We start from the raw sequence: 25,720 nt of genomic DNA, 5'->3' as shown, positions 1-25,720 counted from the left end.
GGTTGGGCTGGCAGGAAGAAGTTTTATTTTAATTAAATTTAATTTCCATTTATAAGATGAACCTATCTTCTACCTCTAGGCACATTACAATATAGAAACCAGCAACAATTCTTCAGCCAACCAAAGTACAATAAATAACACTTAAAAACATGGCTAAACACATTCAAAATCCTCAGTGACAGTTCAAGATCCCAGGTCTTCTTCCACACAATTAGAGTATGTCTACGCTGCAAAAACAAAACAAAAAACCCCACAGCCTGGGTTAACTGACTTGGGCTCAGTAGAAGCGTAGACATCCCTGGTCGGACTGGAGTTTGGGCTCTGAAACCCAGCGACAGGGATGGGTCTCAGACTGTGCAGAACGGTCTACACTTCTATTTTTAGCCCTATAGTGCAAGCCTGAGTCGATTGACCAGGGCTCTGAGACATGTTGCTGCAGGGTTTTGGTTTTTTTTCAGTGTAGACATACCCTTTTTTATCTCCCTTCATTTCCTCCCCCTATATCACTATTTCTGTGACCTCAGTAGCAACAAGTTATATAAATGTGAAATAAAAATCATCTTCTGTTGTAAAAGGTCACATGCTGCACACTGTATCTAGCACACCTTAAGAATAAAGAATAATATTTTGATTACTACTGTGTGTACTGCTGAAGTGTACATATAGGTTATAAAGGTTCCAACTGGAATCAGAAGCACTGTATAAAACACATGAGATATTCTCTACCCTGAAGAGTTTAAAATCTAAATAGATAGACAGAAGATGGGAGGGGAAATAGAGGCATAGAGAGATAAAGTGACAAGACCAAAGTTACACAGCAGGTCAGTGGCTGAGTTAGGAATGGAATCCAGGTCTCCTAACACACAGTGTAGTATCCTGTTCATTAAGACCATACTGCCTCTCAGAATAGTCTAAATCATTGAAGAATGTGATTGAAGCAGTGAGAGATAAAAAGACTTCCTTTAAAAAGTGGAAGTCTAATCCTAGTGAGGCAAATAGAAAGGAGCACAAACACTGCCAACTTAAGTGCAAGAGTGTAATAAGAAAAGCCAAAGAGGAGTTTGAAGAACGGCTAGCCAAAAACTCCAAAGGTAATAACAAAATGTTTTTTAAGTACATCAGAAGCAGGAAGCCTGCTAAACAACCAGTGGGGCCCCTTGACGATGAAAATACAAAAGGAGCGCTTAAAGATGATAAAGTCATTGCGGAGAAACTAAATGGATTCTTTGCTTCAGTCTTCACGGCTGAGGATGTTAGGGAGATTCCCAAACCTGAGCTGGCTTTTGTAGGTGACAAATCTGAGGAACTGTCACAGATTGAAGTATCACTAGAGGAGGTTTTGGAATTAATTGATAAACTCAACATTAACAAGTCACCGGGACCAGATGGCATTCACCCAAGAGTTCTGAAAGAACTCAAATGTGAAGTTGCGGAACTATTAACTAAGGTTTGTAACCTGTCCTTTAAATCGGCTTCGGTACCCAATGACTGGAAGTTAGCTAATGTAACGCCAATATTTAAAAAGGGCTCTAGGGGTGATCCCGGCAATTACAGACCGGTAAGTCTAACGTCGGTACCGGGCAAATTAGTTGAAACAATAGTAAAGAACAAAATTGTCAGACACATAGAAAAACATAAACTCTTGAGCAATAGTCAACATGGTTTCTGTAAAGGGAAATCGTGTCTTACTAATCTATTAGAGTTCTTTGAAGGGGTCAACAAACATGTGGACAAGGGGGATCCGGTGGACATAGTGTACTTAGATTTCCAGAAAGCCTTTGACAAGGTCCCTCACCAAAGGCTCTTACGTAAATTAAGCTGTCATGGGATAAAAGGGAAGGTCCTTTCATGGATTGAGAACTGGTTAAAGGACAGGGAACAAAGGGTAGGAATTAATGGTAAATTCTCAGAATGGAGAGGGGTAACTAGTGGTGTTCCCCAAGGGTCAGTCCTAGGACCTATCCTATTCAATTTATTCATAAATGATCTGGAGAAAGGGGTAAACAGTGAGGTGGCAAAGTTTGCAGATGATACTAAACTACTCAAGATAGTTAAGACCAAAGCAGATTGTGAAGAACTTCAAAAAGATCTCACAAAACTAAGTGATTGGGCAACAAAATGGCAAATGAAATTTAATGTGGATAAATGTAAAGTAATGCACATTGGAAAAAATAACCCCAACTATACATACAACATGATGGGGGCTAATTTAGCTACAACGAGTCAGGAAAAAGATCTTGGCGTCATCGTGGATAGTTCTCTAAAGATGTCCACGCAGTGTGCAGAGGCGGTCAAAAAAGCAAACAGGATGTTAGGAATCATTAAAAAGGGGATAGAGAATAAGACTGAGAATATATTATTGCCCTTATATAAATCCATGGTTCGCCCACATCTCGAATACTGTGTACAGATGTGGTCTCCTCACCTCAAAAAAGATATTCTAGCACTAGAAAAGGTTCAGAAAAGAGCAACTAAAATGATTAAGGGTTTAGAGAGGGTCCCATATGAGGAAAGATTAAAGAGGCTAGGACTCTTCAGTTTGGAAAAGAGAAGACTAAGGGGGGACATGATAGAGGTATATAAAATCATGAGTGATGTTGAGAAAGTGGATAAGAAAAAGTTATTTACTTATTCCCATAATACAAGAACTAGGGGTCACCAAAAGAAATTAATAGGCAGCAGGTTTAAAACAAATAAAAGGAAGTTCTTCTTCACGCAGCGCACAGTCAACTTGTGGAACTCCTTACCTGAGGAGGTTGTGAAGGCTAGGACTATAACAATGTTTAAAAGGGGACTGGATAAATTCATGGTGGCTAAGTCCATAAATGGCTATTAGCCAGGATGGGTAAGATTGGTGTCCCTAGCCTCTGTTCGTCAGAGGATGGAGATGGATGGCAGGAGAGAGATCACTTGATCATTGCCTGTGAGGTTCACTCCCTCTGGGGCACCTGGCATTGGCCACTGTCGGTAGACAGATACTGGGCTAGATGGACCTTTGGTCTGACCCAGTACGGCCTTTCTTATGTTCTTATGTTCTTATGTTCTTATGTTCTTATGATTATGGGTGAAAGCGGAAAGAAATGGGATTTAGGAAAGAATGTCAAACTAACTGAGAAAATGGTGACTGGTTTGTACTTTTAAAAAAAATTACATCACCAAAGGACTGGACCAGCTCTGAAATGTGGCTAAAGGTATTAGCTATGTGGAAAGGATTGAATTCTCTTGAAAACAGATATAGGATTCAGGCTGCACTTTCTGCTGAAATCTGTAACATGTTGTTTTTTTATTTTTTTAGTTATTTCACGAATAGTGGAAATAATTTTCATTATGTTTTCCCCACATTGCTTTTTAATCACTCTAATCCAAAAAGGTTATTGATACATATTTCTGTATGCAAAGTACAGTGGTTTCTTCAAAAGGGCAGAGAAAGGAATCATATTATTACTTTAGTTATACTCTCATTAAAAAGTTGAGTAAAATCAACCTTTAAGATACTTTAATAATTTGTTTAGAAACCTAAATAATACACTGACTGCACTTTATGAAATAAAAGAGTAGAGTAGGAAGTACCCATCTTAGGCGTGGAAGAAAAATATTTTAATAGTTTAAAAAAATGTATAATGCCACTTTTAGAATTAAAAGTCAGTTTATAACAAAACAACAACAACAACGATAATAAAAAGATATAAATTATTTTCTTCAAGTTGAACAAAAAGAACAAAAAAAAGTCATTAATAATTGAAGTTTGCCAGAGGCATGGCTATTTCTTTCTTTACTGTCGACTATCTAATTTAATTACAAGTATTAAACTCCATGCTGAGGTCAACCAGCCTCACTTCCTCCAATATTACACTTCAACCAGTGCTCATTAATGTGTCTACTGAATGGATTAGCACATCTGAAGATATATGTACAGAGGATGGGGGGACAGTCTAATGATAGCCAATTGTTCATTTGTAATAGGACACATGTTCGAGGCCTCAACTTATCATCACTAATATGGAATTTATTAAATTCTAAAGAAAAAATACCAATACAGAAAGCCATTTTCCCCTTACGGTGGATATAAGAGAGCAGACTTCTGCTGAACATTTGTGTCATCACCAAAGCAATACAACTAAATTCACTAAATGTTGTCAAGTTCCTAACATTTTGATTTTCTTTTAAAGGCAAATGTTCTATGAACACGCTTAGCTGCAAGACTTGCAGAATAACTGAAACATTCATCTTTGAACCATGTATTCATCAGCTATTTCGAGACGTTAACAGTTCACATCCAGAAGTCTCAAAGGACTAGAACATGTCATTCAGATTTGGAGCTTTTTCTTCCACACAGACTATTAACTCTGTTCCTTTTCCTCTCCTTACCTCACCATTCCTGTGACCTCAGCAGCAATAAGATGTACAAATGTGACAGAACTCATCTTCTGTGGCAAAATAATTGGTTGGTAGAAAGTAATTTAATAACACTATAGTCCACCCGCCCCAACCAGCTTTAATAATATATAAACTGTTAGAGGAACAAGCGTATTATTTTTAGAAAAAACTACTAATTATTTTTAAGGAATGATTTCCTAAAATCCCTTGATATACTGTTACCTAAGGGAAATGCTGTATTCAAAACCACCTACCTTTTTTGTTAAAGAGTCATCTGAATCAGAAGGCATTCTTGTTGACACATGAAACATTACTTCCACTGTAGAGGTAGCAAAATATGGAGTGGTCAATCCAGTGCTTTTGTTTTTTTGCAATCCTCCCATAAAACCACAATGGTTTGTGAGATTCACCTAAGATCAAAGCCCATGTAACATTAGGGGAAAAAAAGTAATATCTGGTGGTAAAATACTTTTCAGAGAAAGCCTTTTCAATCATCATATACATTTAAAAAACCCGTAATTCTGTTCTGATGCTGATCCTTTTGTACTATTAAGTTTATCTAAAGGAGCAGAGGCTCACTAATTAGAAGGATTTAATTAGAAAAGAAACTAACTGCAGTGAAGGAACATCTATATTTATTGGCACAAAAGGGTATAACAATCTCAGAGACTGGTGGGAGGTAAAGGTTAAAGGGAAAAAAGCAAGAGTGGAAACAGCGGCATCTTGACACTCTCCTGAGAGCCAGTACTAGCAGTTGCTTTTCTTCTCCTCAGAAGACATGGGGAACTACCACATAAAGAACCATGATGATTGTTCTGGCTTTCCAACAGGGAGGAAGGGCAACTGCTATAGTTCTGCTGGCCCCATCACAAACACAGATATTGCTGTCCCATATTTTTTCCCATTCCTGAACACTGAGGAGGAAAGTCAGAAGTAATCCGCATTATAAATCTAAATTAAATGCCTTTTAAAATTGGGATTACTTTCCTTAGCAGCATATTAAATGTTTTAGCCTCTTGGCATGAAATTCTGGATTTTTTTGTTGGTATAATAGCAAATACATGATTGGCTAGTGTGAGATTAAATACATTTGAATCGGTTTGATTTAACTTTGTAAAAATGTTGCTGCAGAACTGAAATAATACATAATAATACTTTATCAGGTTTACAAAACTTCTTTAATTGTAAAAAAGTCTGTTTCCATCACATTTAAGACTTACCATCATATTTGCAAATTTTCAGTTATGTCTTTGAATTTCACAATTTTCCATTCTCACAAAGTGAAAACTGATGCTTTCTGACAAGAAGAAAAATTCCCTACACTTAGAATGTGTGTGGAAAGTCACTAGGCAAGCCAAAATTTGCCAGCTTTGCTCAAAGCTTTTTCACAGCTCAAGTCAGGAGCTGATATATTGCCTTGGAATTAACGTACAAATTGAAAAAGCAAGCTTTAGTCATTTAAGCTACTACCGTTTATTGATCATTAAGCAAACGATTAAATATTAATTTCAGGTGGCACTTCCAAGAGAGCCAGAAGCAGTGATGATTCCTGCACTTCCGTTGGACAGGTCTGTACCTAAAGCATCCTCTTACTGATGGTAGTGGGGGTCTGTCTTGAGCAGCCAGAAAGGGATGGTGATTAGTGTAGCAAAGAGAATTTGGACCAGGGGAGAGTCAGTAGAATAGAACTATATTTAACTAATGCTCTAATGGTGGCAGTGGTACTTATATGATTATGCCACACAATCCATTTCTTGGTGAAAGAGATAGGGTTATATGTGTGTCTATCTCGCTCTCTAGAGGCAGGGAGAAGAGGATGAGAGAAGCAGCATGCCATTATTTCTCCAACTCCCAAATCTGAGCAATGTGCAGAACCTTAAATGGATTTAACAGCTTTCAGGCCTACACAACAATACAGACATAGTTTATTTAGTGTATACAAGTCAGGAACAGGGTGGCTTATTGCACACTGTTGAACAGCCTCCGATTATGTAGAAGCTTCCACAGGTTCACCTTTCAAAGCCAGTAAAGCTTTGCTGTCTCAACAGTTCATTTATACAGCATCACTGACATAAGTATAACCACAATTTCAAACTTAGTGTCCTATTTTCAGAATAAGATGTTTCGGTAATTGTGAGCAGTAATAAGGAATAATAGAGATGGAAGAGTAGAGAGAAAAAACAATCAGCCTCCCATTTTATATTTGTTTTCTACAATCTAACACAAAACTCAGAAGATATAAATAAAACTTAAAACAGATACCTCCCAACCAAGGCCTGCTACAAAATCCTCATAGGCTTGGCTTCCTCCAGTGTTAGTGAGGATGGAGTGTTTATCTTCTTGTCCCTCAGCAACATAAAATACTGCAATCTTGTGTGTCTCTCGGCTGTAAAACATAGGATTGTCATTGGATTGTCACTGAGTAAGAGTTTACTTTCAAGTCTTAACACAGAGACAGAAAATGCAAGCACTACACACAGATCATAGCTTTCAGTATCAAAAAGGCAATGAAAGTGCAGTACAATTAAAAAAGTCTCTTTCTTTCTGTTCTTTGACCATCTTCTATCTTTTCATGTTCTTATCCTCTTTTCTATTCCTTTGCCTTCTCTTTTACAGTTTGCCAATAGGAACTTTCATGTGTGAAGGATCAATTCAGCATAGTGGGACATTGGCTGAAATTAGCAGCAACAAATGGTATAATAATGTATTCAGAAAGTTGAGTAAGATATTTATAGCTGAAGACATGAAATAAGCAAAACCTATGGTTTGGGCATTATTTTACATTATGAAGAAGACCCATCATTATCATTAATAGTGGTAATCCTTGTGAATGATAAATGTGTCTCAGGAAGATGAATTTAATATCCTCAAGTAGCAAGGTAACTTCTTGTGTCCCTGGATTGCTGATTGGTAGATATAGAGTCGAGCAACTTAACAGTTTCCCACAACTGTCCTACTAATTCTGAATTTACTAATTCTATAGCTGTTGACACAGTCATGTGGTCCTTGGAGGACAACTGACAAAATGCAGAGTAGCCAGCAAATTGTAAATTCCTTGGCCCATTCTTTAATGCATTTAATACTGTCTTTCATATTCAAAAATACCCTCCCAATAAAGAGAAAGAGCACTAAGCAAAATTTAAGATCTTTTAAAAACGAAATGCATCTCCAAAACTTTCACTTTTCTTGAAGCTAACCTACGATGGGAATAAACACTGAGATCTCAACAACAATGCCACTTATGTACTAGATGATATTTCTCTAACATCCACTACTGAGAGCCTACATACAATGTACTTAAATGCCCTCAGATGCTACTTTGGTGTCCATTCATAAAAGATTTAATAAAACATCTTAAAAGAGAAACTACAAGCCTGAAAAAGTGGCTTGCAGTGGACAGTGACTGAAACCTTTGCTGGTCACTAGTTCATCCTGAAATAGCTTTAGCTTTCCATGAGAACCTCAACTCTAATCACTTTCATTCCTCCTCAAATATTGATGGCTTTGATCCACAGCTATAAAATTAGTTTCAAAACTATTGGAACTGAATTTTAGAATGTATCCCTTTTATTAGATATGCAAGTACAGCATTTGGGCATTATAACACGTTTTGCATAATTTTCATGGAACACAGAAAAAATCGTATTTGACAGATGAATTGCTTGTTTTGGGGGTGGGGGTTTATTCTCTTTCAGGATAATCTATTAATTAAATATTCATTTCATTTTAGTTTCACTTAATTTTTAGCATGTACTGCTTCCAAAATTTAGTGAACATGAATCACTTATTGGAACATAAATTAGTCTCCAATTCCATATAAACAATAGTTCTACAAACTCACTTTGAAAAATAAAAATGATTAAATAAATTAGTTAGGTTATTAGCAAGTTTTAAAAGATAACTTACCATTGTCTTGAGTCCAAATTTCTAAGTTCTCGAAGTAACTTTTCATTTTTTTTCAGGAGATGAAAGCTCCTTCTAAACAGAGAAAAATTAATAACATTTTTGTTACCTGTCCAGTAATGGGCATAGGAAAATACAAGAACATATTTCAGTTCCAGTCATGCAATCACCCACAATTTTCTTGCCTTCTCAAGTTTCCTTTAAAAATAAGTTATACACATTGTCAATTTTATGTCAGAAGGTCTTCTGCATCCTTCTTAAAGTCCTCAGCATAACTCTACGTATGCCCACTTTCCTCTCTCAACCTAGTGACTTCAGCTGTCTGCAGAAGACTGGACAGGACTCCCTTTGGAGCCCATATCATTTACTACGTAGTAGGCCTGAGGATAGCTGCTTAGTGATACATGACAGATTCATAGATCCCAAGGCCAGAAGGGGCCATTTGTGATCATCTAGCCTGACCTCCTGTATAATACAGGCCATAGAACTTACCCAAAATAATTCCTAGAGTGTATCTTGTACCAAACCATCCAAACTTGATTTAAAAATTGTTAGTGATAGAGACCCTTCATGACCCTTGGAAAATTGTTCCAATGGTTAACTAATTTAAAATTTACACCAAATTCCAGTCCAGTTTGTGTAGCTTCAACTACCAGCATTGGCTCGTGTTATATTTCTCTCTGCTGGATTGAAGAACCCATAACAAAATATTTGTTCCCTATGTAGATACTTATAGACTATATCCAAGTCAACCCTTAACTTTCTCTTTGTAAAATAGATTGAGTCTATCACTATAAAGCAGGTTTCCCCATAATCTACCAGCCCAGAGAGTGCATTAAAAACTGAACTCTACATTCCTGAATTGCAGAGCAAGACAGAGTACATCAGCCCACCTCGTCATCTGTAATCCTTTTTGTTTTTTTAAGAAACAGTTATGTTACAGCAAAATAACCACTATCCAATGTTTAAACCTACTTAAGATACTCATAAAATATACTGAAGTGAGATTAGGAGCAGTACCCATTGGAAAACAGGCTGCTTTGGCAAACTAAAGGCCCATTAAATATTAAGAATGGTTGCAACCCATTTGCTACCAAAGTTCTTTGTGATCAAAATGTTTCACTCATATGACTGCAATATTATTTTACTGATCCAGACTTATTCTAGGTCTATAGAATATCCATTTTCCCTTCACAGTAGGTAAGTATTTTGATTCAGCATTTCACTCAACAGAGAGAGTGATGATTTTAGAAAGGCCCTTACATTCTGGGATACGAATTCTATATTTTAAAAAAAACAAAAACAAAAAAATGGTACTGTCAACACAAAAAGTACCTCTCTTTCTCACTGAATTTTTTTTTACCTCCTATTGTTATTTGCAACATTCAAGATTATGCAAACTGAAAAAATGTGAGAAAAAAAACTCTCTCCTTTTCAGATTTACAAATATTTGTGCACTTTTCTAGGGAGAGGACACATGCATCCTCTTTCCTCAGGCAGGACAAAAGGGTGTTTACCAGTAACACAGCAACAACAAACTTGCTGCTATTCCAGAGTTTGGGTCCGGTAGGGTTACCATATTTCAATTGTGCAAAAAGAGGACACTCCACGGGACCCCGCCCCGCCCTTCCCCGCCCCCGGACCAACTCCTCCCCTTCCCCACCCCAACCCCGCCCCCTCCCGAGCATCCCACATTCCCCCTCCTCCCCCCGGCTGCTGCGCTGGGGAAGTTGCTTCGGTCCCCGCCATGGTGGAGAGCGGCAGGAGCCGGGAAAGTTGGAGCCCGGGGAGGAGGCGGTCCCCTTACCATGCCTCCTTATTTTCCCAGACATGTTCGGCTTTTTGGAAATTCCTCCTGGACGGGGATTTGAGGACCAAAAAGCCGGACATGTCTGGGAAAATCCGGACATATGGTAACCCTACCTCTGACACTCACCTCTCCCTCCACTGGAGGGACTCCCCTGTCCATACCTGTCCTGGGGCCTTCCTTTAAAGGGGCATCCCCATATCAGCGGGGTCTACTTGGAAAAGATAATATTTACTCCCTTGTGTGGCTGAGCTGGGCTGTGACAATCCAACCCATCATGAGTACTGTGAGAAATGGGGCACAACACTAACCAAGGCAGTGTCATTTCAGGGACTGTATGGGCCTCGAAGTTCAAACAAACAAGCTATATGAAGTCCTTTTCTTTACTGGGAAGCCAAATGGAAGTTTTTCTAGAAGGGTATTTTTAGAAATCTCAGTATAATGACAAATTTCAAGCTCAGTTAAATAACTTTTTTGTGAAATGATGCAGAGCACAATTAGTACAGAGACATGAATAGTGAGAGATCCAAGCTGGTTTGCCTGATATTGTGTAAAAATGTGTGTAACTTTGATATAGAAGGCCTTGCCAAACTAATTATTGAAGCATATGCAACCATCATCGTAGACAGTGACTTGTTTATACTGCTCTATATACTATACCAGTGTTTCTCAATCTGGAAGTCGTGATTTATTTGATAATTTATATGGTAAAAATGAGAAAATAAGCAATTTTTCAGTAATACTGTGCTGTGATACTTGTATTTTTATGTCTGATTTTGTAAGCAAATAGTTTTTAAGTGAGGGGTACTCAAGACAAATCAGCCTCCTGAAGGAGGTACAGTAGTCTGGAAACATTGACAACCACTGCTCTAATTGACCTGGAGCAAGAATGTCTTTGTTTTACTTTCTATTTCTATAGAAAGGCTATTGGGATCTCAGCATTAAAATACAGTCTCAGAAGGATTTTTTGAATCATGTTTTTAGAAATTTCATAAATGGACCACTGCACTTCGCCCAAATTCATGAGTCTGATGTTTCATTTTTTAAGACCAAAGGTCCCTGCATCTTCCAAGTATTAGAGTGAGTTGTTTTCCAGAAACCCAAAGCTGGAAGTTCATTAGCAATCTATTTGTGTGTAATACATTTTATAGTAACAAATAAAAAGGAAGTCACAACTGGTCTAGTCAAATTTGCTTCCTGTCCTCTAGTCAGGGACATATCTCCCTGCTGTCAACAGTTCTCTCCGGAAACAGCAAAAGAAAGATCCCAGATCAATCTATGAAACTGAAAAGGGTATTCCCAGAAACACTGAGAAAATGAATGCCAAGGGCTTTTGTTACACTTTACCAGGGAGATCAGGAGTGAATGCACCAAACCGAAAACCTCACTGCTGCGGAAATAAACACTCAGGGCTAGACTCTGCTTGGAGACAGCAGAATCTGCTACCATTTGCTGCTCTGAGGTGTACAGTGCCTCACAGAGCTGGGGAAAGGAGGCAAGACCGTGGCTGGCAGTGCAGGAGAGAGTAAGGTGCATCGCTGGCCTCCCCTCTGCACTGCTATGGTGCCGAGCACCCCCCTCACCGGGCCTCCCAGGCGGGGGAATGGTTGTGAGGCGACACCCCCCACGTGCCCCAGGCCGGGCCAAGCCGCGGTGGGGTCCCTGTCCCTTTAAGAGCAGGGCTGGGCTGAGCTGAGCCGGCGGGGGGTGGCTCCGCTCCCGGCTGCAGGCTGATGCCGGAGCCTGGGCTGAGAGCCAGGCTCGTCTCCTGCACCAGCTCCGGGCGAGGCTTTGCTGCGGCTCCCCCAGTCCCCCCCAGGCCTGGCCACCGCACGGTGTGTGTGTGTGGGGGGGTTGCTTGAAGCAGGGCAGGACCCGGTGGGGCCGAGTGCTGAACAGACCCGGCAGGGCGGTGCGGGGGCTGCTGGAGGGAAGCTGGGGAAGGGGTGGCACGGCCTCAACCCCCTGGGGCTGCCTGCCTCGCGGAGGAGGCAGAGGGGCGTAAGCCGCAGCAGGACCCCAGCCCCCCGGGGGAGGGGATCTGGGGCCAGCCCAGGGAGGCAGGAGCAGCCCTGGGGGTGCTGGGCGCGTGCAGGGCAGAGCCCCGGGAGAGCCCCAGCCCCGCGGTGGGCAGTGCTGCAGAGGAGGAGCCCATGCCCCCCGGCGGGCGAGGGGAGGCCCAGGCAGGGGGAGCCGGGCCGCCCGCACCCACCTCTCGCGGCCGCTCCATGCTGCTCCCAGTACCGCTTTCCGCCGGCGCGGCTGCCCTGTCAGCCGCTTTTGGATCTTTAAATAGACGTCCAGGAGAAATCCCGGACATTTTTAGCTTTTTACAAATTAGCCCCGGACGGCTATTTAAAGACCCAAAAGCTGGACATGTCCGGGGAAACCCGGACGTATGGTAACCCTAGGTCTGGTAGGGCAAGGTGCTTTGTCTTCCCCATATCCCTACAGAAGCATGGAAGGAGAGCAGAGAGGTGGGAGCAAGGGTGTCTTTCTCCACCAATCTAAGGTTTCTTAATGGAGCTGCTGAGGAGAGCAGAGTAGGGAGAGAGGGTATTCTCCCACCAATAGTATCCCTGCACTGAGCTGGAAAGGAGGTCATCTGTCTTCAATCTCCCTGTCTGCATGGATCTTGGGGAGAAACAAGATCAGCAGGCTGTTCCCTCCTCTCCCCAGTCTCTCCACACAGTGGGATGAAAGTAATAAAACAACCTTCTTCCTCCTTAGTAGATGCCCACTCCCCCATCTCAAAAATTCTGCTGTCAGTTGGCCAAAGGCATTCTTAGCCTAACCAGTTCTACTGCCTAAAATTAGGAGGATTAATAAAATGATGAAGGAGAATTACATAATTGTTACCAAACACTGTACTTTTAAACCAATAGTAATTTGTGTTAAAAAACAGGGTTTTGTTGTTGTTTTTTGATTTTTTTTTTTTTTTTTTTTTTACCTTTTATCCCATGAATTCATTCCCAATATACTGAGAAGTAATCTGCAATAGTAAAATGCCGACTGGGGCTTTTGTGGAGTTGGCTCATCCTGTTCCACAGCCTTCATATTTAAGTCACTGAAGTGTTTTTCAACAAATTCTCTCTCTTCTGTGTGTTGTTTAAGGATAGCATTGATGACATCATTTTCCTGTTTCTCAGAGATGCAGATAGGTTGAGGAGCAGGTATGTTCAGTGAGACGCCTGCTCTCTGTAAGCATTCAGGACTAGTGACACCTAAATAATGTAACAGTTCATCAAGAGCATCTTCTTCTTCCCTAATTGTATCCCACGTTGGCACAGTTTCTCTAAATTTCCTTTTTACCTGAAGTGCAATTCCATCCCTTACAGATACATCCTCTACATGCTCAGATGATGGGGCATCTTCAGGTTTCTCTTGCTGAAATACAGAAAGCGCCAAAAAAGTATGTTCTGATAATCCACATAAAGATGATGGCCCATACAAAATGGCAGAATCCCATGAGTATTTACCAGACAGATCACGCACTATAATTCTGACATTTGAATTAGCAGATGCAAGTCCAGCAGACAATCCTCCTCCCGGCATATTCTCTTCTGCTTGGATTTGTATACAAGAGACTAAAGTAGTGTTGTTTAACACAAAGAACTGCAGGTTTGGGCTCTCAAAAAGTTCAGGAGAAAGCTCAGGACTTTCACTGTAAGGATTGTCATTGTTCTCACAAACTTGACTGGTTAGCATAGCAGGGCCTCCACTCATCGGATAGTGGCCTAAGTGGTTCACCAGATGTGTTATCACAGTACGAGCAGCAACAGAGATTAAGCCTTGTTGCATGTGAGTTTTCACTGTAAAACAAAGAACACTGTATTTAAAAATTAAATTTTGGGGAAGCAACATGGAGATTTAAACATTTATTTTGGATTTTTATTGCCTAGATTTTTCAACAAAGAATGAACTTTATGAGACTAGGACACACCTAAAACAACCAGGGAAAAATATGGATTTCCAGGAACTTTAGTTCTAAGTGTGAAGAAAAAAGTAAAATAATCACACCGTTACAGAAAGAATAAACATTCTATAATTGTAGAGCTTAGCCCATTTTCTCACCATAGCTTTTATGTAGAGCATGGGTCCACTTAGATATACAATAGTGATTCTTAAATTATTGAAAATAGATCTTAAGTTGCTGCTGAACTAGAAGCTATTGCATGATAATCAGCCCAACATCCCAAGCAACAGATTTTTATATTTTGACACAGTAGTACTCTGATGAGGAAAAATACAGCTATAAGTGTGCGCAAAAAAAATCTAATCGCCCTAATTGCCCAAGGGAGTATACAGCTCCAGGTTAAATTAAGAATGACAGTGGATCATTTGAAAACATTGATCAAAGCCCAGGCTATTTATATACAACAAACTCTAGCAGTAACAAAACAGAAAATAAAAATCTCACTTTGAAACTGAAAAAAATATGTACATATGAAAAATTTCTGTCTGAAAAATTTCTAAGAAAATCAGCAGGGGAAAGAGGCAAGTTAATCTTGTCAATTCTGTCTAAGTTTCATCTTGCTAAAGGTACCAGAGAAAAATGGGACTTCTATTCTTTCTTCTTTGCCAAAGATTTTCCACTCTTCTGGAAATTATATTAATTTGTAACAAAGGTTTCATAATTTTTATAACAAGCCAAACATGCCTAAGAATTATTTTTTTAAACCACACTCTGCGCTGGATTCTCTGGTCCATTAAGTCCACTTTGTGATACTTATACAGTGCAAAGTGGCCTTAAACCAGTTGACGATAACTGGTGGAGAATTCTTCCTGCACATGGGAGCTCTCCACTGGTACTACTAAACCCTTTCCTCTTTCCCCGCCCCCTCTACACTGTAAATGAAAGGAGAGGGTATATTGGGAACAGAGCACAGGGAGTGGAGGGAGTGTGCCAGAGCAGAGCTTCGTTCAGCCACAGCTTGCACCAGAAGGGCTGAGTAGTCCTGAATATGCAAGTCATAATGGGGCTCCCTGCAGATCCTCCTCTTAGACAGAGAAAAGAAACAAGGCCCCATTTCTCAGAATTAGGTAGTCTATACATGATTGTAAAATATTACTAGAAAGTGTGGGTTTCCTTGGATTTTTAGTAGAAATGTATTGGACTGCCTCTTTCCTTTCTAGCCTCTTCCTCTTTCCATGCAAAATTTAAGAGAACATACTCAATGTCCAGTTTACGGGATAAACTGGAGTAAACCAAACCATTTCCTTTATACTATATAAGTTACAGTAATTTTTATGCTAAGCAATAAATATTGCTTAACAATATACATAAAACAGTTTAAGGCACAAGGTTTCTTGAGCACTTTGGAAAAATTATTTAATGCCCGCATTTAGCAAAGTGTTGAGTGCATTTTGCTCTAACTGTTGACAGTAATTACTGATACATATATCTTTGTCTTCTGAGTGCAACAGAAAGCATAAATACAACAATGTTTAAAATATCTAAAAATCATTTGAGAATGTTAATTTACACAAGTCTTCACAAAAGCAAAGTCTGAATTTGGAATAGCTGAACAGCATCAGCCAGATGTTAACTATTTAAATCATTTAACAAATTCTACTGCGTGCCAAAAAATAGGCAAAATTCAAGCTCCTAGTTAATGTTTACAAAATGATTTGAAAATAGCTGAAAATGTAGTATCATTACATATTAAGTGGATTTGACAATGTAGACAAGAGAAGAAAAAAATATTCTGGCTTCTTTAGTCTCTCTCATGGTTGAAAACAGAGACTCTTTAAAAACAATCAGTTAAGTTGAATTCAAAGCCCAGATATGGAAAGCATGCAAGGAAATTAAGTTATAGTGCCATCTGCTGAAAAGTAGTAAGGACTTGCAAGCAAGTTTGTACAAGTCTTCTAGCGAAAATGAATGGGAGACTCTGAAAGTGAAACTTATCAAAGACAGTACTAACCATACTTCTGGGGGAATTCTGCACCAAAAAATTAAAAATTCTGTGCACAATATTCTCAAATTCTGCAAAATTCGGTATATTTTATTTTTATATATATTTGATCAATATAATCACACCAGTTTCAATTATTTTTGGTCATTTATTTCAAAATACCTGTCAGCAAGTATGGCTGTAACAATACAGACAACAAAAAAGATTCAGAAAATGTTTTTTGACAAATAGATTCCTTATTAGGCATATTAATACAGAACCCTGAGTAATAATTCATTTAAACTACAATATGGAACCATATTTCCCTCACCTCTCAGAAGGAGTGGAAAGGCTTGGGGGAGTCAGGGATAATGGAGGAGCTGAAGGACAGGGAAGTAATTGCTGGGAAGGAGCCTGGGTCTGAGCTTGAAAGGTTATTGGGTATGGGTGGGAAAAATATGGAACAGGTTTTTTGGGGGGGACGGGACGGGGAGGAACTGTTAGGGAGCTTCCTCCATGCAGACCCTGTCTGACCCCTAGCCTCTCTCATTCAGTCAGGCACATCTGCCCCTGCACCCTCTTGTGTCCTTACAATCCCTGGCCATGTGTCCATCCACCCCCACTCAGCCATCCCCTTTCCCCCTGTAGCTCGGCACCTCCTTCCCCCATTGCCCATGTGGCCCTGCAACTCCACTCCCATTCAGCCCCTGCCAGAGTCTGTCCTCCCACACTAGCCCCAGCAGCTCCACGCTGTCTATCTCCCCATAGCCCCTGGCCCGACAGATGCTGTGAAGAAGGCAGGCTCTTTCTCTTCCCTAGCTGGCTGGGAGCAGCTGCTGTGTTCTAGTGCCACAGTGCCCTCTGGTGGGCAAAAGGCAGAACTGCAGCAACATTCCAGCAGAAGCTTTTTTCTGCGTAAAATATTAAAAATATGCACAGCTCATTAATTATGCACACGAGCAGTGGCGCAGAATTCCCCCAGAAGTATAACCAGTAAAGGGAGCTCTGCTATTGGATCATCTTTGCTGCAGATATTTACTCTAAGTGACTAGCACAAACAAATATTATACTACTACTTTTGGGTTCCCAGGAGCACAGCAACTTTAGATTCCCAATTTGTTGGCATTTCAAATTTGAGTCACCCTTAAGTGCTTTAGTTGATGCATCAATCCATCCTTGTTTGTATATATGTCTCCATAGAGTAAAAACAGATCGACTGAAAGCTTTTAAAAGAAATGAAAGCTTGATAACGAGATGAGCAAGTGATTGCCGCTCTGTGAATTGATTATCAGTAATTTCTATATGGTATTGCCTAAAGGCCCCAAATGCGATCAAGGTTGCATTGTGCTAGACACTGTACACACTTATGCACGCACATGCTCCACAGAGAGTAACTTGTGCCATAAAGAGCTTACAGTTTAAATAGAAAAGACGGACAAAGGGTGGCAGGGGTACCACAGAGAGGTGAAGTGACTTGCCCAAGGTCATGCAGCAGTTCAGTGGCAGAACCAAGAATAGAATCCAGGTCTACTGACTTCCAGAGCAGTGTCCTATTTTTTTGAGCACACTGCCTCTTAAGAATGCCACTTATTGGAAACCCATTAACTTCCTCCCCCCAACAAACTTGGAATTTCTTTCTTAGAGTTCCCACTCTTTATAGAAAAGAAAGAATTCCCTGAAGAGGGAAGGAGGGGCTGAGGGTTCATTATAAATTTAGTCAAAGTATATTTTAAGAACTGCTCTACCAAAACAAAAACAGTTACATATTACAAAAAAAGTATGCAGAATACTCCAAATGGTTGTTTAGCATATATCTGACAAAAATTTGCATGGCATATATTGCTCTGGCCCATGTACAATGTGTAGTTAGCTCCCTTCAAACCATCTTTACTGTAAGTGTGTAATAACTGATCTACTCTGATAAGTGACGAATCAGAGGGGTAGCCGTGTTAGTCTGGATCTGTAAAAAGTGACAGAGTCCTGTGGCACCTTCTAGACTAACAGACGTATTGGAGCATAAGCTTTCGTGGGTGAATATCCACTTCGTGAATGTGCGCCTGACGAAGTGGGTATTCACCCATGAAAGCTTATGCTCCAATACGTCTGTTAGTCTAGAAGGTGCCACAGGACTCTTTGTTGCTCTGATAAGTGATTAATCCTTTTAGAACATAAGCACCAAATTATATAAACTGAGAGATGAGAAACCACCTTAATGAATACACTCCTGTTCCTTCTCTCCCTTACATTCAGTTTCTCTTTCCCTTGACTTAGACAATTCTACTCCGTTTTTCTTTCCTTCAGTCTGCCCACTTCATTGATCTACATAGGAACATTGGACATATGACCAGAAAGGACCTCCTGAGTCATCAAGTCTAGTCCTTTGCTATCACACGCAACTTCATCATGTAATTCCATCATAAACTTCTGAAGCTCCATCTTAAAACTCTTCTGATGGTTAGACACCTACTTCTAATTTCCAGCCTAAATTTATTTATGTCCAGTTTATACCTATTTGTTCTTGTGCCAACATTTTCCTTTTGCTTAAATAGCGCTTTTCCCTCCTTGGTGTTTACACCCCTAATGTCTTTAAATTGAGCAGTCATATCCCCTTTCAACTTTTGTTTTGCTAGGCTAACCAAGCCAAGTTCTTTTAGTCTCCTCTTGTAAGATAAGCTTTCTTCATTCCCCATATCATCCTAGTAGCCCTTTTCTACACATGTTCCAGTTTGAATTCACTTTCTTGAACATGCGTGACTGGAATTTTTCACGGCCAAATAAGATTGGTGGCTCTTAGACTGTGATCTACTAATACCCCCAAGTCTTTCTCCTCTCTTGTTTCCAACTGATGAGCCCCCAGATCTGCCTTTGTGGTTTACACTGCCGCTCTCACTGTTGTTAATACCAGTGGAATTGCACCAGTTCTACAGCAACTGTGGGAGAATTTGATAAAAATAGTGAAGACAAAATCCAAATTTAACACTCACCATTCTTTCTGGTAGAAAAGACTGGACATGATTCGCAGGAACAGAGGACGTGCCAAATCAAGAACTAGGAATATCAGATCTGGCAAGCCAATTTCATGGTGCCCAGAAAAGGGAAGTAGTACAGGAGGGATTAACTGCATTGTAGATGGGACACAGCTTTCATTTCTATAGTCACCACCCAAAATCTGATCATCATGAAAAACCTGTTGAATCTTTTCATATAGTTTACTAGTGCAGAAAGGACTCCGGACTTCTTTAGAATGAGAAAATACTGAAAGTAAACAACTCTTGCTAATATGAAGGAACTGTATGTGTTCTATTGCTCCCATTTCTAGAAGGGAGGCAATTTCCTACCTCAAACTCACAAGAAAAGGCCCCTTAAAGCAATATGGAGGAGGATGCAGCACAATGGTCTTGTGAAGAGAAAAGGTGGTGTAGTGGGTAAAGCACTGGACTGGGATTTAGAAGTTCTAGTCCCAGCTCTCCCACAGACTTCCTGTTTGAGTCATGCCCTTCATTTCAAAAGGGAGCTGGACTGAGCCATAAATCTCTCTGTGCCTCATCTGTAAAATGGGAATATTTCCCAACCTCGCAAGGTTTCTGTAAGGATAAATTCATTAATGTTGGTGAGATGCTGAGAGAAGTACCATAGAAAAACTTAAATATAAATATTAAATAATTGAAAAATAATGTCAGGCTATAGCCCTTCTCTATTATACCAAGGAATGAGATGTATGAAGTGATACTATGTTATGCTGGGGAAAACTAAATCTATTATCCCCAACAGTCTTTATAAAGGAGACCCACACAGAAGTTCTGATTGGTTCTCTCTAGGATCCCTTCTTAGAAGAAGTAGCAGGGACTAAATTATTTTGAGATCACTGAATGAAATTAATAATACTTACATTTAAGATAGTAATGTTGTTATTAAAGAAACCTGTCCTCTACTGAAGCTGAAAGGATGACTGTTGATGCTCTCCTGAATATTGTGAATGACCCCAAGAACAGTAAAGTGGTTGGATGCCCTGATATTGTTTTCTTCAGTCTCCTTGTTTAGCATCAGTCTACCGTTAAATAAATTAGGAACCTTACAGCACAAATCCAGTATCTTGCCCTCTCTTTCATGAATGGACCAAAGTATGTAACCATGAGAATCTCCAGAGCATTATCACAACTACTATTGTCTGAGTTACAGTGTCAACCTAAAATGCCACATTAAGGATATGTCATGTCAAGGGAACACCTTTTTGTTTGGTAGTTTGTCAGGAGAAGATTACACTGGCTATTTTTTCCAGACTCTGAGATTCCTTCTTTTATGGGAAGGCTGATGGTCTTTCACCAATGATCTAACAGGGGCTGCAGAATCTGAGACAATGCATGGAATGGAGGATTCCTTGTCCTCTTTATGATGCTTGGATCAGCAGGTGGCCGTGTGGGCTTATCACTATTGCAGTGGTGCAGCTGAGTGGGAAAATAATGACTGAGTGTCTCTCTTACTCCCTTTGAACCTCCGGGGCAGATAAAGACACAAGCTAGCTGTACACAGTCTAAAGAAATATCCTTTCCCTAGGCATGCTAAGCACAAGTTGTTCTGGTCTAACTGCATCCCGTTAGAAGTGAATTAAGTGCTTTCTCTCCTCCCACCCCCAGAAAAGATACACGTGTCACCTTCAACTATACTAGCAGATGGTGGCAAGACTTTAAGGGGGAAAAGTTCTATTATTTTATTATTTTAAATAAAACTAAGAACTGAACAAAAAGTTGAGGAAACCTTTGTTAATTTTAGAACCTAAAATCTACAAGGAAAGTTATCTACAGCAGGTTGAATATTTGTTGAGAGGAATATGAAGAAGAAAATAAAAAAAAATCCAGAACAGTGTAACAGCTGAACACCTTTTAATAATTTTGACCCTGGAGTACAGTGGCTCTCAGCCTCATGTCCCAAGCACCAGCCTGTAAGAAGGTCTGAGGTCCAAGGGACACAGTACACAGGTCCCAAAAGTGGGGATCTGTGGATGCAATTTTGTAAGAGAAAATGATTTTACCTGCAGCTGTGGAAGAAGTTCCCCCTTTAAAGGTTTTATACAATTGTCTGATTTTGCCAGCTAGCGACACTGCAATAGCTATGTAATATTTAGTATGGGTTTTTTTTTGTCTCAGCATAAATACATATTACTTTCACACACTTGTTACAGGAAACAATCCTGCAACAACAGTTGAAAGATCAGGACTAGGTAAACTAACAGATTTTTTTCCATTTTTAACATTTAGAGTTCTACGAACACTTGACCCTGGGAAAATAAAGAAATGTATTTAACATTGCAAGCTTTGCTAATACAGGAAAAGCCTTCCTACTATTTTTTTTAATATAGATTTGTATCTTGTAATTTCAGTGGTATTTAAACAAAACTCTAATATAGATTTTCATTTAATTTCAGAACTGTTCCTTGTAAAAGTCAGCTATACTATCACTCTGCCACAAACACATGGAAGGGAGGACATGGACACAGATTAGCAAATTCTATACACCTCCCTAATCCCAGACTCATGAATGAGCTTTCGTCCTAAGTACAGTTTGGCACACTCTCTCCTTGTCCTTGTACATTTTCCCCACTAATACGCCTGCCCCTTCTACCTATCTATGCCCCCAACGGGTTTGTATGAAAGTACCTGTGCACTGCTAAGCCTATGTCTAGTGAGAGGAGTGCTGTGTGGTATGGCTTCATGGTAGTTCAAATAGTGTGCTTCTGCTCCAAATGCAGCCAATCAGCATGCTCCTTTGCTGCTGAGATGCACTACTTGGCCCCCTATTTGATCTGGCTTCTGACTACTCTAATCCATCAACTTTGCTTCTATCACACCTACCACAATGCAAGCAAGAGAATATGCTGTGGGATGGGTAAAACAGTGCTTGGTACTGTTCCCTGGGTTATGGCACAGGCAAGAAGTGCCAGGGCGGCAATTAAATCTATGTTATGGTTTGTCAATTACATTTGGTAATCTAGCCTACTCAGATCTACAAAGCCTTGAAACTTTAAAAAAAAACAACATATAAGGTTACCATATCTCATCTAAGGAGACATAAGGAACACGTGGAATTACCTTTATTTAGAAATTTAACAAGAAATCATAAAAGAACCAATCATGTGAGGAAATGCAAAATGAAGAAATCGATGCTAAGGCTTTGTGCAACTGGCATTCATTTAAAAAAAATCTATTCAGGGTTGTCTTTTCAGATTGTCAGATTAAACAAGCCACACAGCGTTTGCTGCAAACCCATAATTACAGATTATTATAGCATACAAAAGATGCACGGTATAAAAAGCTGCTGCAATTCACTACACTGTAATAGAACATGCAGTGGAAGTTAATTCTGGCAAATGCTTTAAATATTAGCTTTACATAATACGTATAGGTGAAACTGTAATTAGGACAGAATGAATCCTTCAAAGCTGCTTTCATTCTGACCCTGCAGATGATTACTTTTCGCTAATAAGACCACTGCCATTTGACAAAAAGCCAAATACAGTACCTTGCTTCATTCTTCAGTAAATTTAATAATTACAGCTCCTCCTGCCAATAGTTCTCAAATCAGACTTGTTCAATCCAATACTGAGCTTATTAGGGGACAGCTCTATGTTTAGAATTCTTTGGCCAAAAAAGTACTTGAGGATGATGAAGCATGCCTTAGACAAGGGCACAATGATTAGCCATTTTCCCCACATAAAAAAACAGCACGTAGTCACTACAGACCACAAAATCACCTGCTGTTAGCACACAGCTGCTACAAAAAGGTTCTGCATTTATCTGGCTCTTAATACCTTTAAGGAAGCCTAAAGGGAACAACTTAATATGAAGGGAGAATAGCACTACATAGAGTATTTGGTATCAATATTAAACTCATCTTTTTCAATTTTCTTTCCATTGAGGCCATTTGATAGATACATTTTACAAGAAATGTGTCACTACTTTAAATCTTAGTTTCTCGTGTCTCCTGTCTTTATTTCAGAAGAAAGTGTTCTTAATTCCTGACTCTGATGAGGTTTGAAGTAGAGGACATAAAATTGTATTCTAGTAATTAACTTCATTTTTTTTTTTACAAATGTGTAAAATAGGCACAGAATGAATTATGATAGGTTTCAATAATCCATTTTTAAATATAGAAAACTTTCAACAGTCTTTCAAATTCTGTCATGTCAGTTTAGTGATATTATAAAATTACATTTGGAAGATCATAAAAAACAAAATTATAAAAAAAGAGCAAAATTAAGACTTAAGTGCACTCATTTACTTAAAACAAAATGAGAAGTAAAACATTTACACATCACATTGCAATATTTTGCACTTTTTATACACATGAGCAGAAGGATCCATAAAAGATTGATTTCTACGTTGTAAAAGATCCATTTATTTTAGTTAACTGAGTTGTAATTGTTCAAAATTACACTGTTTCATTCTATATTGATGAACACTATGTATTGTCTAAAATGACATTAAATAAAATTTAAAATTCATTATGTAGACACAAACTTCAGTATTGGAAACCAAGAGACTGTCTATTCTCTTTTAAATAAGAGTTCATCCAGACAATTTGACATACCTTCTGTGACTGGCTGGAGCTTAGAAGATCGCTCTGAGTCAGGGGAATGTAGTGGTTCTGGTTCTTTCAGGCTTTCTAAATGCATAAAAGGATCATAATCCACAGATGCCAGATCAGAAAGGCTTAAAGGGAAATAGTTTGGGTTGCTGAAACACTGAGCTCCATAGACACATCCATGCAGAACCTAGAACAAGACCAGGATTTCAAAACAGATTACTAACTTTACTTCATTTTCTGATTAATTTGTTAAAAACAGAAAACCTACCACCAAACAATGAAACCCACTAAACAGGGTAAAAAAAATGTGGGATGGTTTTAAACATTGTATGTTCATGGATCTGAACTCCTGTCTGCAAGTGATATATTAAAGGAGGGTTAGTAAAAACAGCAGCATGTGTAAAAGGGATATGTAATAAAAATACAGTAAATATATAACTTAGTGGTTTATTATAAGTAACCTCTACCTCTAGATTTCCTATTCTCTATGTATCTACATTTCAAATGTAAGATTTTTGAGGGGTAAAGTCTGTCTTTGTTTTGCACTTAATGGCACTGACCATATGTTTGCAATAAGCAAATTAAACAAAGGTTAAAATAATTCAATCTGTAAGGGTTACATTCCAATCTACATACATTGTCTTGTTTGTAGGGTTGACCTTCACCACTGCCCCTGAACTGTAAACTCTTTAGGGTAGTGTTCTATTATTTGTTTGGCACTAACCTTCTCTTGGACCAACATTATTTATAGCACTATATGAATGATTAAACTTCTTTAGATCAAACCATCACAAAATGAGGCAAAACTAACTGCTTAGGATACATCCCAAGACTAAGTAGTTCTGGGTAAAATGCATAAGTTTACAGGCAGAAGAAGCCTATAGTACAGTCACAGAATTTGAGTCAAACAGAACAGAAAGGTTCTGTCTTCATTCCCCATAACTGACATCACCTCCAGCTTTACAAGTTTTCATTAAAAACAAAACAAAACAATGTAAAGCACAAGTACCTTATATACACAATTAAGAACAGATTGTTCGGTCTTATTTTCAGCTCCTGTGGTGTGAAGAGGTTGCAGTAAGGTCTTTAAAGGCAAGGCCATTATCCAGTCCAATAAACAGAGAAGTAAAGAAACCACCAACTGTAACAACAGTATTTTTAGTTACAATTCACTTAAAATAGCAGCCTACTGCTTTACATTTCCTACTGTATTTTGTTTTCCTGCTTTAGTTTCTCTTCCTAATTTAACCATACAGGTAATCAACCTTAGACAATACCACCCCATTAAAGTTACTTAGAAGCTACTGCATGCCTAAACTTCATATTGTAGGTGAAAGCTCTAGCTGCTGAGACCCCAATTTATATTCTGTCCAAGGACTATCAATATGAACAGCTTTTCATTATCATCATCATCGTGATAGGCGGATGAATAGCTGTGCCTGCGCTGATAAATTTCCATGATTTTGCAAAGTTCATTTAAAAACCAATTCTTTTAAAATAATAGATCAACAACATGTAAGTGGGGTGGTGGAATGGTCGCACTTGAGCCTCATTGTAAAGAGAATAAAAGATCATGCAAGAGTAAACTATCTGAATTGCCTTTACTACTTTATAAATATGGTTATTCTTCCTTCATAATCTGCTGCTATAACTATACAGCACCATATAGTCATTGAAGGATATCCAAATGCTTTCCTATGTCAACAACTATTTCACTCTATAATACACCCATCTTCCTCTAGTAGCTATTTTTACACTGTCCATTACACAACAAACACGCCAAGGTTTCAAACACAGATCAGACTACTAGTTCAATAATAATGGTAAACTCATGTCAAACACTATCTCAAAACACAATTAAACTTATTTATAGTTTAAAAACCTAAGCAAGTGGCCACAGTGAAATAAATAAAACAACTGAGTTCAAATAAACAGCAACAAAATTCTTCAAAATACTTTAAATATGTTAATAAATATATTTATCAATGTGACAATAAAGAAAACCCCTAATGTGATTTCTGAAACTATATTTTATTATAAAACATATAAGCATAATACCCATTTCACAGCAATAATATCAACTTTGCCCGATAGTGACATCATGCAATAAACACATGATGATTAAGGAATTTTAGTATTTATAGTCCCAGATTTA

The 25,720-nt window shown here is 39.0% G+C and overlaps 1 protein-coding gene across 6 annotated transcripts in view; it reads right to left on the bottom strand.

The window, feature by feature from the left end:
• Positions 1-25,720, bottom strand: part of RALGAPA1 (Ral GTPase activating protein catalytic subunit alpha 1) — a 246,013-nt gene that overhangs the window by 54,649 nt on the left and 165,644 nt on the right. For all 6 annotated transcript variants that reach the window (XM_065403818.1, XM_065403817.1, XM_065403820.1 and 3 more), the window contains 6 exons: positions 24,575-24,706; positions 23,569-23,752; positions 13,038-13,899; positions 8,284-8,355; positions 6,640-6,763; positions 4,632-4,787 (listed from right to left, as the gene is read on the bottom strand). In XM_065403818.1, coding sequence (XP_065259890.1) covers positions 4,632-4,787; positions 6,640-6,763; positions 8,284-8,355; positions 13,038-13,899; positions 23,569-23,752; positions 24,575-24,706 — 1,530 coding nt within the window. The remainder of the gene's footprint in view (positions 1-4,631; positions 4,788-6,639; positions 6,764-8,283; positions 8,356-13,037; positions 13,900-23,568; positions 23,753-24,574; positions 24,707-25,720) is intronic.

This window comes from Emys orbicularis, chromosome 4 (genome assembly GCF_028017835.1).
Source record: "Emys orbicularis isolate rEmyOrb1 chromosome 4, rEmyOrb1.hap1, whole genome shotgun sequence".
NCBI classification, from domain to species: Eukaryota; Metazoa; Chordata; order Testudines; family Emydidae; genus Emys; species Emys orbicularis.
The sequence above is the reverse complement of the archived record's forward strand: the minus strand, read 5'-3'. Positions and strand labels throughout refer to the sequence as shown.